Source organism: Ursus maritimus, unplaced genomic scaffold (assembly GCF_017311325.1).
Source record: "Ursus maritimus isolate PB19 unplaced genomic scaffold, ASM1731132v1 scaffold_8, whole genome shotgun sequence".
Lineage (NCBI taxonomy): Eukaryota > Metazoa > Chordata > Mammalia > Carnivora > Ursidae > Ursus > Ursus maritimus.
Genome location: NW_024426996.1, coordinates 62251752 through 62264692, shown reverse-complemented (window position 1 = coordinate 62264692; position 12941 = coordinate 62251752). Strand labels below are relative to the sequence as shown.

At 48.3% G+C, this 12941-nt stretch overlaps 1 protein-coding gene across 4 annotated transcripts in view; it reads right to left on the bottom strand.

Annotated features, from left to right (window-relative positions):
- Nucleotides 1-12941, bottom strand: part of SEL1L3 (SEL1L family member 3) — an 87170-nt gene that overhangs the window by 31977 nt on the left and 42252 nt on the right. For all 4 annotated transcript variants that reach the window (XM_008685863.2, XM_008685862.2, XM_008685861.2 and 1 more), the window contains exons 11-12: nucleotides 5004-5123; nucleotides 3123-3263 (exon numbers count right to left, since the gene is read on the bottom strand). In XM_008685863.2, coding sequence (XP_008684085.1) covers nucleotides 3123-3263; nucleotides 5004-5123 — 261 coding nt within the window. The remainder of the gene's footprint in view (nucleotides 1-3122; nucleotides 3264-5003; nucleotides 5124-12941) is intronic.

The following is a 12941-nucleotide window of genomic DNA, read 5'->3' as shown; positions in this document are numbered from 1 at the left end:
CTCAGATGTTGACAGAGACTGACAAGGTTCCTCCTGCAAAATCAAGTTCTTCCAGCAGACGTGGTCTGAGCACCGCCACAGATGGAAATGGCTTTGGGGTGCTTGCTACAAGAGAGGAACTTTGTGGGACCACGCTGAGGTGTCTGCAGGACCACGTGGAGAAGTGGCAGGTCTGAGGGTACGGCAGGAGAGGTCCTCAAGGTCTCTCTCACCACAAGACTGACAATGAAGATGGTGGGCAAGGGGAGCTGGGGGAAACCATCACCGCCACCAAACTCACCCAGCGTCTGTATTCACAGCCACACCACATGTGCCGCGTGGAGCCTTCCTGGCCACAGACACAGGGTTGATGGGGTCACATGTGATATAATGTTGGGGGGGCTTTATACCGAATATAGCTTTCAACTCTCCAGAAGGAGCACTATAGTCAGAGAAGACAGTACAAGCAAACATCCCTTTTAATTAAAGGGCGCCCAGGCCTGCGCTGCCATGCCTACTCCTGACCGCAAGCCTGCGGACACGCTGCGAGCATTCCCAGCCCAGCCCTTGCCCAGAGTCGCACAGTGACTCGTGGAGGCAGGATCTGAACCCAGGCAGGCAGGTTCCAGAGTCCCAGCTTGGAACTAGCACGCTCTACGGCCTCCCGTGCATTCCCGCTCCGCGTGGAGAACGTATAATAATCCATAACCTCCTTAGAGAAAACGTGCAGGATATGTTTGTCTCTGTATTTTTGGGGACCCCAAACAAAACTGTGAATCCAACTAAAAGTTAAATTATATACACCAAGTTTCTCCTAGCCTTGAAGTTGCCTATTTAATGAAACCGATGAGCCGAAGCAAGTTGAAGATGAAAATATTTTTCGGAGATGCACCATGGCTTCATTCAACAGAGAGGAAGAGGAAAGGAGAAAGGACATACAGGCTACTTGGAATCGGTGGATGGGGCAATGGGACCACCTTTTTGGACTTCTGGAAAAGCATCAGAAAGAGCAGGACGACAGCACGTTAGAACCTGGTTGAACTCAAGGTTTATCTTTTCCAACTTCTTTGCTTTGAAGGAATAAAACGGGACCAGAGAGGATGACTTACCTCACAGTTAGATCTGTGACTAGAATTCAGGTACTCTGACTTCCGGGCGCCAAGCATTTTCCAGAATATTTGTTGTGTAAACCTAAGTGGGATGATTTCTCGGACAAAGACCCTGCACTGGGCACAAATCTGAGTTGTGCTGTTAGTTGTTAAGGGAGAGAAATGTAAAGTCCTGGTACACAGTAAGTGCTCAGTAATGTCCACTGGGTCAGTTCACGGAAAATAGCTGCTACAGTAAAAGTCAAAGCTCTATCCTCATGTGGATGCCAAATGGAAGGGCTTGGACCGTCTCAGACAGGCCGTAGCCAGCAGGGCGCCATCATGCGATGCGCCAAACGCCCACACCGAGCTCCAGAGCACGTGACTGTTCTTCTCATTTGGGAAGCTCATTTTCTGCATGGGGTTACTTCACCTGGAATGCACTTAAAGGGACCTTCTGACCAGAGGTAAAATCTTCCCCTTACTGAAATACTGATAAGAGGCTTCCTTCGTCCCACTGAGGGATTCTTCGTTAGAATTCAGGAGAGCCAAAAATCTTTAAGGTTGGGAAAGCAGACAGCCTGTCACCTCCAGAGTCATTTGTTCATGTATTTGCCTCTCCTTCTAGATGGTGAGCTCCTGGTGAGCAGAAGTCGTGTCTGATTGAGACGGTCATCTTCTCTGCACGTTGACGGTGGCCAGCCCCAACTCTGGCGGACCGGTGCCTCTCTGTGCCTGCCCTCCCCACCACCGCACGAGCCCCTTGAGGTCAGGGACATGGCGCACACATCCATCTGTCCCTCCCTCTCGCGCAGAGTCTGGCATTTTGTCAGCCCTGAATGGGTGTTTATTGAATAAACACACAGAGCCATCGGCATATGGCTGGGAGTCAAACCATTTCTATGTTGACTTGACAACTGAAAAAGGAAAGTCCAGACCCTAAATTTGGAAATCGTATGAACCAGTAGGTTTTAAGGCTTTAGAGGGTTAGAAATGTAGCAAAGCCATGGCTGTTCATCAGCGAGTGGCCACAGCTGTGGTTCTGAAGATGGACCTGGCCACGTGACTCCATGTCCTTGTTTGAAGACACTCGCTATCGAAGGTCAGCTGCTTTCTTTGGGCATGACGCGGCACCCACAAAGGCTTCCTTACCAGAGCCAACAGAGTTTTGCTTTTTCCAAGGCCGATGAGTTGATGTCTTGTGTTTGGGGATGAAGAACACAGACTCTGAAGCCAGACTGCCTGGATCCCTGTCCCCGATCTCTCAAATGTGCCAATTCTGTGACTTTGGGCAAGTTAAAAAAACCTTTCTCTGCCTCTGTTACCACATATACAAACAGCAATCATAAGGCACCCCCATGCCTGCCTCGCAAGGTGGTCGTGAGGATGAGATGCGTCACTACATGTGACTCACGTCGTAAGTGCTCAATCAGCTCACACTAGGAGGATTTCGCATAAGACAGTATTTTACATTTCCTGAAGCCCATCCGTTATGTTATCTCATTCAATCTCTGGTCATTACCGTTGCCCGAGGAGCTCAAATAACTCGAAGGACACATAGCTGATGACTGGGGAGGAGGGACTTGAACTCCATTCTCTGTCTCCTGGGCTAATGCTCTTTCAACCCATCCCCCATTCTCCCATTGGCTTAAAACAAGATCTTTGTTTTGACCAACCAGGTGGCTGGGAGCCAGCCGAAACACGCACTAGGGGTAAGCTGTCATTCAATGACCCTTCTGCCTCGTGGCAAACTTGCAGTACTTCTGGGGGCTGGTGGCCGTTTTTTTCCAATCCATAAAACAGGGGGGCTTCCTCTAGGCAGTTCTTGCAAAAGCAAAGACAATCCAGTTGCCAAACATAAGACTAATGATCAAAAATGAGACCAGGGGACTGTTTCTGCCTTTTCAGCAAATATCCCTTTCCATCAAGAGTGACAGAAGCATATACTGAGTTTCTCCAGTTACAGACTCCTTGTTTGCCTGCACGCCTATGGGAACCTGCTCGGGAAATCTGATAAGAATTGCGTCATTTCAGCCCAAACTGAGGGACTCTTACCTTGAATAACACAATGGCATAGTCATATATTAACGCAGGGTCTTCGGTCTCCAGGGCGCCCTTGGCATACCACTCGATCGCCGCCTCAGGATTCTTGGCCACGCCTTGCTGGCCCCAGAACAGCATCTGGGCCAGTCGTTGCTTCAAGACAGGAACAATTTAGAATAATGACTTTCCTGCGTAATGCTTAACATAAGGCTTTAAAAGGTGGAAGGACAAACCTAGTTCAAAATATTTTCAAACTGAGAACGAGGAATTAGGTAGACACGTGTCACCTTCCAATTGGGGGCTGGAGCCCAGAAAGGTGAACTTGGGTAAATACAAGTCCTCAGCCCCAGTTGGAAACAATGCATGTGTTGCGTGTGAATGTGAATCAGTCTACTGCACCGTGGCACCGTGGGCCAGAGCCAGACGGAACTTGGTCAACAATGTCTCTTCTCTTCAAAGCCCCTTTCTTTTGGAAGGTACATGCCGTCCCCTAAGGCTAGTGAGTGGCCTGGAGGCCTGTGCACACCCGTATCAGAAGGCACTCATCTCCCACCCCAGCATTTGTCCACGTGGCTCATTCCACCATGACACTCGAGGCGGGGAGCTCTCTGGGGATCGGAACCTCATGATGTGATTCGTCTGCCTTTCTCCCCTCAGCCCCCACTCAGCAAAGCTCAGTAGAAGGTCATGGAAGCTACTCGACAAAGATTTGCTGAACGAAGGCAGGGAAGTTCATATAAGCTCTGAAACACCCAGGAAATTACTCTGACAGTGGCATTTCCAGAACCAGGCACTGGAATTCCTTCCTGCCCTAGAAAGACTGCAGACTGGGGACAGATGCCCGAGAAGGGAGCCAGAGGACTGTCTGTTAACATTCTGGCCCCATTCTGGGCCCTTATGGTCTTTCCTCCTTTCTGCTTCTTCCCTCATCTCCTCTTCTTTCTACCCCCTCCCACCCCCTACTCAAGTACTTACAACCTCCAGCAAAGTATCTCCTGAAATGCTAGAAAGACCTCCATAGATGGGTGGGAGATCCATTACTAATGGGTCTCTGAAATGCTTGCTTGTCAATGCATTTGTCTTTTCTGTTTTCTTTCTTTTTCCCATCTCTGGGCTTCGGCCTGCTTAGCAGACCCAGAGGTCCTTCCACACACTCTATGCTCTCACTAGGAGCATGAAGCAAAAGCTAAGGTCATTCTTCGGGAAGGAAGCTTTCTCCCTCCTGGTGCAATCTGCCTAAGCCGGCTCTCGTCAAGGGCTTCTCTTCATAGTCAAATCAAGGCAAGAAGTCAGATAGAGAATGTTCCCCCAGCTTTCTGCCCTTCCTGGTACCTTGGAAAAGTCCATCCAAAAAATAAGACATGTTCAAGAGCCAAGTTTGGTCCATTGGTCTATAACATGCCGCACCTGACTTCTGTTCTTCTCCTAGCTGAATCCTTGGCCTTCTGCTTGATACTCATCTCATCTCTCCTGCACCCTGAGATGCTTTTTATTTCTATCCAATGCTCTAAAATGTCTGATGGTAGTCTTTGGGACAGATCACAAACTTTGCAGCTCTCTCTCCTGGGTGCAGAGTAGGAAAACACTCCCCCCGCAACCCCACGTGAAGCCAAGAGAAACCACATGACTTGCGTTGGCCAGTAAAATGTGAGAGATGGCTTGTGCCATTTCTGAGCAGCCATGGCTGTGGGAGCCTGTGTTGCAGTGAAGCCCCCATTAGCTTGATTCGTAGGGGTCTACTGAGCAGAGTGCTTGGTCACCCCATCAGACGGCTAGTAGGAGTAAGAAACGGCGTTGTTTTAAGCCAGCGAGGTTGGGGATATTTTGTTACTATGGCAGAACCTGGGCTATTATAACTGCTGGGATTTCCAAAACAGCGGGCCGCAGTTTTACCTGAGCTGCTGCATTGCCCCGGGTGGCTTCATGCTTCAACCACATGAAGACATCTCCATCCTCTTTGGTCTGTACCTTGAGCGTCTCATCATCCTTCAGTCTAATTGTTTCAACATACGCCTGAAAAGGAAGGAAGGGAGGAAGGGAGACAGGGAGGGAGGGAAGAAGGAAGGAAAGGGAAGGAGGGGGAAAAGGGAAATATCTCAATGACGTGGGCACGCAAGAGCCAGGACGTTATTCTTAAACTAGCAATTGTTCAACTAAAAACTATATGAATAATTGAAATATGAGGTGTGTTCACGATGCCGTACAATCAGATTCTTCTTAAATGACTATACCGCATCTCATCTGTCTAAATGGGCATTTTTGTTCCTGTCAAACCGGCTGCCTTGGGAGGGCAAAATTTCTCCCACCTCCACTTCTACTGCTCAAGCTTATCCAGAAGCCCACTTTCACGCCACTGATTTCAGAGCCAGATTACGCACAGCATCAAAAAAGGTAAATCAATATTTTCTAAGTATAACCTTGTGTTTTTGTTCTTTTTTATCCCAAAGTGTTATTATCCTGCATGACTAACCCTTTTTATTTAGCGGGCTCAGCTTCAAATATCTTTTGGCTATTTCCAAAAATTAAATCTACCCTGAAAAAAGAGAGGGCATGCTCACTCTGAGGACGGGAGCAAGAATGTGCCAGAGGCGCTGAGGATGAACCCAAAGGGGGAGTTCACGAAATGTTTTGAATCGGCGCCCAGCCTCCGAGGTACCCGACTCCTCTGGAGAAAATCAGACTCATTTTGATGTGTAAACTTTGGCTGTTTATCAAGAGACCAGTTCCGTTGTTTCACGGTCTCCCCTTATACATAATGAACTCTATTTAACAATGCCAGGAGGGGTTCTGGAAAGGGCTTCCCACGCCCTGCACATGCCACGGGCAGATGGTGAAAAAATTGGATCTGCGTGAGTTTGGGAAAGAAGCCTTAGAGAACAAGGAGCCAGGCCTGATTTCCCTTCTGACCCTCTTTGTTTATTAGTTAAGAGAAGTCCTTATATTCACAAACTCTAGACTGCTGTGGCCGCGCGGAGCCGCAGGTCCCTTCCAGAGGCCCTGGGGGGCTGGGAAGTGGGGACTGCGTTGGGGCTTAGCACCCAATAGGCATCACGTCCTGCTCAGTGTCTCACCTGGGGAGGCCACCAAGCGAATAGCAACAATTCAACTGATGACACCACCACCCCCCTTTTACTGAAACCATCTCTCTGTGCTGGGTATTTAAAACGTTTTTCTCACTTCATCCTTCACCATAGGGCTGCGACCCAAATATCACTGTCCCCAATTTACAGGCAAAGAAACTGAGGCTCAAAAGGTGGAACCATCAGCTCACGGTGACTTTGTAGAGCAGGCCCTGAAGCCAGGCTGGCTTAACTCCAAAGACGGGGCTCTTTCCAGCTTCCCAAAGTGTAGCCCTCTAGCAAGAAGGCTCTAGAATCCACTCTATCTCCTTGGCTCTGACCAGCGTGCGGCCAATGCGCTGCAGTTTCAGCTCAAACCCCAGGGGACACTCTTGTCTGTGATGAGCCTGGAACTGGGCTGAAGCTTGAGCTGCTCAAATAATGGAATTCTCAGCTGGAATTTTGTTTTTCAACAGGAGAACTTGGGTATTTTGATTTTTGGTTGTTTTTCTTCTCCTCATTTTGTTTCTTTCTCTTTAACTTTGTCATGGGACTTCCTAGCCCGCAAGGATTTATACTCTCAGGTGTGTCTGCCACTCGCTGGCAGTGATGATACGTCACTGTACTATCCCGATAAGATATATCACCGATGATCTATCACTGTTCTGATTGCTTTGCCCAAGACTGACTCACTGAATCTTTGCGACCGTATAAGAGTATTACTGTCAATACGCCCATTTCACTGATGTAGACACTGAGGCTCAGAAGTTAAGTAACTTATCCAAGATCATATATTTAGTTCTTCAAATTTTGGAGTCAAACTCAGGCTGGCGGGCGGTGGGGCCCACGGGTCTCACCACCCAATGAAGGACTCATACATCTGAGAGTAAGCAAATGGTAGACTGTTCCATTGTCATGCCTGAGACATAGTGAATTCAAACAGTGTCATGAGGAGGGTCTTGGCAAAGGCCAGGTTTCTGGGGGGACCTGGGCAGCTGTGCATAATTCTGAAGAAGGAACGCTTTTGTCCTTTGTATCACCGTCCCCTGGCCTAGCCCCACCGGCTCCCCTGGGTGGTACCACCAAGCTTTGCAGCAGGATGGGGCCATTAAGAGCACAGCCTTTCACAGCAGACTCAGGGGAACTCTAACTCACCACTAACTACCCACGGGCCTTGGGCCACTAACTTTCCTGATCTGAGATTGAGTCTCTGCATCCATAATGGAGCTTGGCACGGTACTTGCTATATCAAAAACACTCAACCTATCAGCCATTATTTTTGGTAATATGAAGAGTTAGAAAGGCCTAGGTTCAAACTAAGGCCCCATGACTCTTTTGCTGTGTGACCTTGGGCAGTTCTTTAGCTTCTCTGAGTCTCAGTTGCCTCCTCTGTAAAATGGGAACTGACCTCCTAGGGTTGCGTGAGGATTAAATGAGACTGTTTATAAAAGAGATCAGCAGAGTGGATGGCGTATGCTAAGCTCTCAGTAAGGGAACTCATCATTTGTTAGGTCCTTAGTTCACTCTAACACATAAAGAAGGCTCACAGCAGTTTAGAACATTTGTCCTCCTATTGGTTTTGCAGTTTTGTGCAGCTCACAGCCTTCCGATGTGTGGACGGTCTATCTAAGAGAATTTTATGCTTCGGAAGAGATGGAAGAAATAGAATCTCAGGAGGGAGCAGTGGGGCCAGAAACATTTTAGAGAGCTCATACCATGTGCTGGGCTCCACTAGGCACGCGTCATGTGCATTAACTTATTCAAGCTATAACGACTGCGTGACGTGCGCACCATCATGGCACCCACTGTACAGGTGAAAAGCTGTACAGACACAGAGGTGAACAAAATTACCCGAGATTTCACACCCAGTGAACAGCAGACCAGGGTCCCGAACCCAGGCAAATCTGGCCCTGGGGCCACATCTCAATTGTCTCCCACACCCAGGCAGCTGGTTGCTTCTCCATAGTACTGGGGTCACTATGGTGGCAATTAGCACCGCGTCAGAGCCGCGTGCCTGGGACCTTCTGTGAAAGCCCACCACCTACAAAGACATGCGATGAAGGAACAGCCCCTACAAGGAAGCAGTGCTCGGTGGTTCACTCATTCGAACAACACTGTGTGACCAGAGAATGATGCTTCGGATGGAAACATGACCAAGCCAGGAGGAAGCTGTGGAGTGCAGAAGCAACAGGGCAGGTGGGGTGGGGGGAGAGTTGGGTAGATGTGGGCAGGGACCATGAGGCTCCACTCTGACCAGTGCTGGGATTTTTGTGGCTTCTGAGGGTTTTTTGTTGTTGCTGGTGTGTTAAAAATCAAGGTCTCTAGAATGAACAGTTCAGATCCCCTACCGCTGACCAGGTCAGAGGAGGTCCAATATCTGGAGACTGTGCTGTCCTCAGAGCACCTGCATCCAGTGTCAGAGAAGATGCCACACTGTCCCTGACACTGACTTTCACCTGCTTTACCCCCTTTCCCTCTGCTCAGCCTGCAGGCTAGGAGGGCTGTGTTCATACCGTATCAGCGGTCTGCCACTGAGCACCGAGCAGGGCACAAGGCAGGGCAGAGGGGAGTGTGGGCAGGGGTTGGGGAGGGCAAGACAGTGGTGGAGGCAGGAAGAGAGGAGGAGAGAAAAAGAAAAGAGACAAAGAGAGCAAGGGAAATGTGTGAGAGAGAAGTGGTGGGGGTGGAGAGACAGAGACGGAGATAGAGAAGAAGGAAGACAGGGCAGGAATTTGAAAACCCCTCCGACTTTGCAACTGGGGAGCTCGCATTTTTCCGCGCATATGCATTCTCTGGAGTTGTGAGATACAGCAGTTCAGCCAGCCCCCCGGGGACTCAGGAGTGGGGCAGTTCCAGAGCCTGCACGTAAACCGCCTACCTCCACCAGCTTCACGCGAGGCCCGTGGGAACCGCCAGTAGGAACCTGCCTCTCGGGGTGTTTAAAGTCAGCTATCATGCTTGGCTCCCAAGAGGGGGTGTGCGTTATCTTTGTTAAAATTTAACATTTTAGGGATTTTATTAAAGTAAGAATGCGGAAATATCCGCTGTAAGGATAAGTATCCGAGATTCTCAAATGGGGGATGCCACGCAGAAAGGCTCAGTGTGAGAGGGTCCACAGTGAGCACTGGTCACATCAGAAAGCACCAGAGAGTCAACAAGACAGTCTAATAACCTCACGTGCGTCACTGAATGTGCTGCACTCCTACCCCATCCGTCATCCCATCGGCAAACACTGGGTGCCAACTGTGTGTCAAGCACAGTGCTGGGCACTGGGGACCCTGATATGAACAGAAAAGGGAGCCTACAGTGTCCTGGGGAGGCCAGCTTGGTGACCCCGTACACAGCAGCCATCCTGAGGGCAACAGCAGGTGTGCACCGGGTCCCATGGTCCCACCACAATAGGAGATCTGGACGAGGAGGTGACGTCCGAGCCCGGAGTTCAAGTAGGAGGAAAAGGGGAGCGAGTGTGGAGAAGCAGACCAGGCAGAGGAGACCACACAGGGCCAGGAGGCGTGAACAGCAGCGTGCGGCCAAAAGCATGGTATCACCAGAGTAGACAGGCTGAGCAGGGATTACTGACAGCGGAGGCTGGAGAAACAGAAACGGGATCAAGGAAAGCCTCCTATGCCAGGCGACCAGCTGAGCCTAGATCCTGTGGGTCAGCACTTCTCCACTCTGGCTACACGTGCTGAACATCAGAGCTTTTTAAATACGCTTGAACAATGCCGGTTTGAACTGCAGAGGCCCACCTACATGCAGATTTTCTCCCATAAATACAGTACTATGAATATACTGTCTTTAAGATTTTCTTAATATTTTTTTCTCTAGCTTACCTTATTGTCAGAATACAGTACATAATACATGTAACATAGAAACTATGTGTGAATTGACTGTTTATGTTATCAGTAAGGTTTTGGTCAATGGTAGGCTATTAGTAGTAAAGTCTGGGGAAGTCAAAAGTTATACGTGGACTTTTAACTATGTGGGGGGATCTGTGTCCCTAACCCTTACATTGTCCAAGGTCAACTGTATATACATACACAGATACACATATGACCCAGCCCCCCAGGCTGTTGCGTCAAGACTATGGAGTGGAGCTTGTGCAGAGCTATTCTTTAACCCCCCAGGTGACTTTGACATGCCACCAGGTTGAGAACCTCGACTGTGGACAGCCTGCTTTGGCTTCAGTGAGAAGAGAATGGATGGGACAAGACTAGTGACGGGAAGACCCGTTAGGACGTGTATTGATTTGCTGTGGCCACTACAGCAAAACACCACAGGCTGGGCGGCGTGAACCACAGACATTTATTTTCTCGAAGTTCTAGAGGCTAGAAGTCCAAGATCAAGATATTGGCAGGTTTAGTTTCTTCTAAAGCCTCTCTCCTTACCATGCAGATGGCCACCTTCCCACTGGGCCCTCACGTGGTCATCCCGCTGTTTTATCTGTGTCCTACTCCTCTCTTCTTGTAAGGACACCAGCCACATTACACAGGGCCCCCCTAATGACTCCATCTCAACTGAGTTACCTCCTTAAAGCCTTTACCTCCAGGGAGAGTCACATTCTGAGGTACTGGGGGTTAGGGCTTCAAAAGGAGTGGGATGGGCACAATTCAGCCCAGAGCAGGAGGCTGTCCAGTGGCCCAGGGCAGAGATGACGAGGGGCGAATGTTGCCTGTGGCAGCAGGGATGGGGATGGGAGGAGACAGAAATGGGCAAGTTAAGGTGGTGGGATAACTGTAACTGATGGGATGATGGGGGGATGGCTCCTCAGCTGCTAGCACCATGGACAGTGGTGTCATCCATGGAGGAGTCTGGGGGGACGGAGAGGGGAGATGGTGTGTTGCCTTCCTAGGGTGTTATGATTGCAGTTGGGGGTGCGTAAGAAAGTCCCAGCTGGAGGAAGGACTGGGTGTCATCAGTACGTGGAAGGCAGTTAACACCAGGGGTGTGGATGAGATCCCTGCCCCTTTAGCAGGTGCAGAGCTGGGGACCAAACCTTGTGGAAAAGCACATTCCCAGGAGTAGAGAGAATGAAAGAAACTCATTGGCAATTAAGCCACAAAAACAAACAAAACCTAGCAGCTTCTCTTTCACCTAAGACAGAGACCTGCTAAATCATGCAGAAGTGACATGAAGTGAGATTACTAATAAAGAAGATGAAATGATGTGAACCACGAGCTACATAAAAGAGAAAAGGAAGCAAGAATCAAGGAAGGAGTTACTGACGGATCCTTGGTTTGTTAATTAGAGGTCTCGTTTTCCGTATCTCCTCATTTGTTACGTGCCGCTGGTGAATTAATAGATTTCTCAACAAAAGGACATTTAAATCAATGTATGACACCTGCTTAAATTCTCAAGAAGCCATTAATTACACATTCTTGAGAAAATGAGCGAGGATACAACTCTCCTAACTGTATAATTCCTATCTGTGGTTCTTAATCATACGACTTTCAGCTGCAAGATGGATCTCTTCTATTCATCTTCCCTGGTTCTGACCAATTACACATTTTCTTTCATAATCGTAACATTGCGTGTGCCAAATCTTCAAAAGAAAAGGAGCTTGTTAGCAACATACCATTTCCCATTGCTAATTTATGCTGAACTAGAATTCTTAAAAGTATAATGTATACAGAGAGGACATTATTAACACATTCAGGCTGAGAAGAACAACCACAGTCTGACTTTATGGCTTGCTTTTTGTATGGATTTTTTTTTCTCAGAATAATTCCTTTCTAAAAAAAAACCAAACAACTTTATCGATTCATAAATTAATTCCTGTCAAACTGAGGTCCAATTTTGCATATAGTTTATATACATTGAGAGAATACAAACAATAATAACAAGATTGTGTAAGTTTGTTCAAGAGAAATCACTGTTTTCTGAAGGAATTAGAACGTCTCTATAGATAGCCATTTGCTGTTTTATAGTTTGACTCCTGTTTAATGGTCACTGACAGCATATACCTCTGAGTCATTTATTTTGAAACATACGGCAGCCACTGTAGATTTCATTTCTGGGCACCGCCCATTCCTGATCAGCAAAGTGCAAGTTTTCTGCACTGTGGATTTTTGAGTGCAATCTGGAAGCAGCACTGGGGACAGGAGAGTGGACGGGTTTCCAGTTAGCCGCTGAGGCTAAGGTTCCACCATCCTGACCTAGCCAGGTGTATCCCCTGGGCTCACCAAGCAGAAGCAGGGAAAAATCAAGAGTTTATGGCCTCCATCAGGGCCAAATCTGGCCATGCGGTTTACGTACTATTTACGGCTGCACATACCCAGGTTCCCCGTTTGCTTATATATTGTCCCTGGCAGAGGCTATAGGAGCAAATCCTAAAATACTTACTATCTGGCCCTTTACAGAAAAAAAAAAATTGACAACTCCTGGTAGAGACAGCTTGCATTTCCTCTCAACTTGACCAGCTCGAGGGCTATGACAATCAAAACCTCTTAAATCCTTCCTGGATAAAGAGGATATATACAAATACATTCCAAGAAGCCAACCACATCATAGTCTACTCCCACCGAATGCAGACCTGCCTCAACTAGAGGCAGCTTTCCTTGAATTCTTACACTATCACTTCTACTTATACCCTTTTATTCATGGTCCTCAAAGCAAACCCTTAGTTGAGCCAACGTAATGTGTTATGTATTTTTTGGCATATGTGAACCACTGATTTCTCGGCCCAACGACTCAACAAGATTTGGAAGCCTGCAGAATTAAAGACTAGAGTTGGTATCCTTCATCCAGTCCTTACTCTGGGCTGGGGCATGCT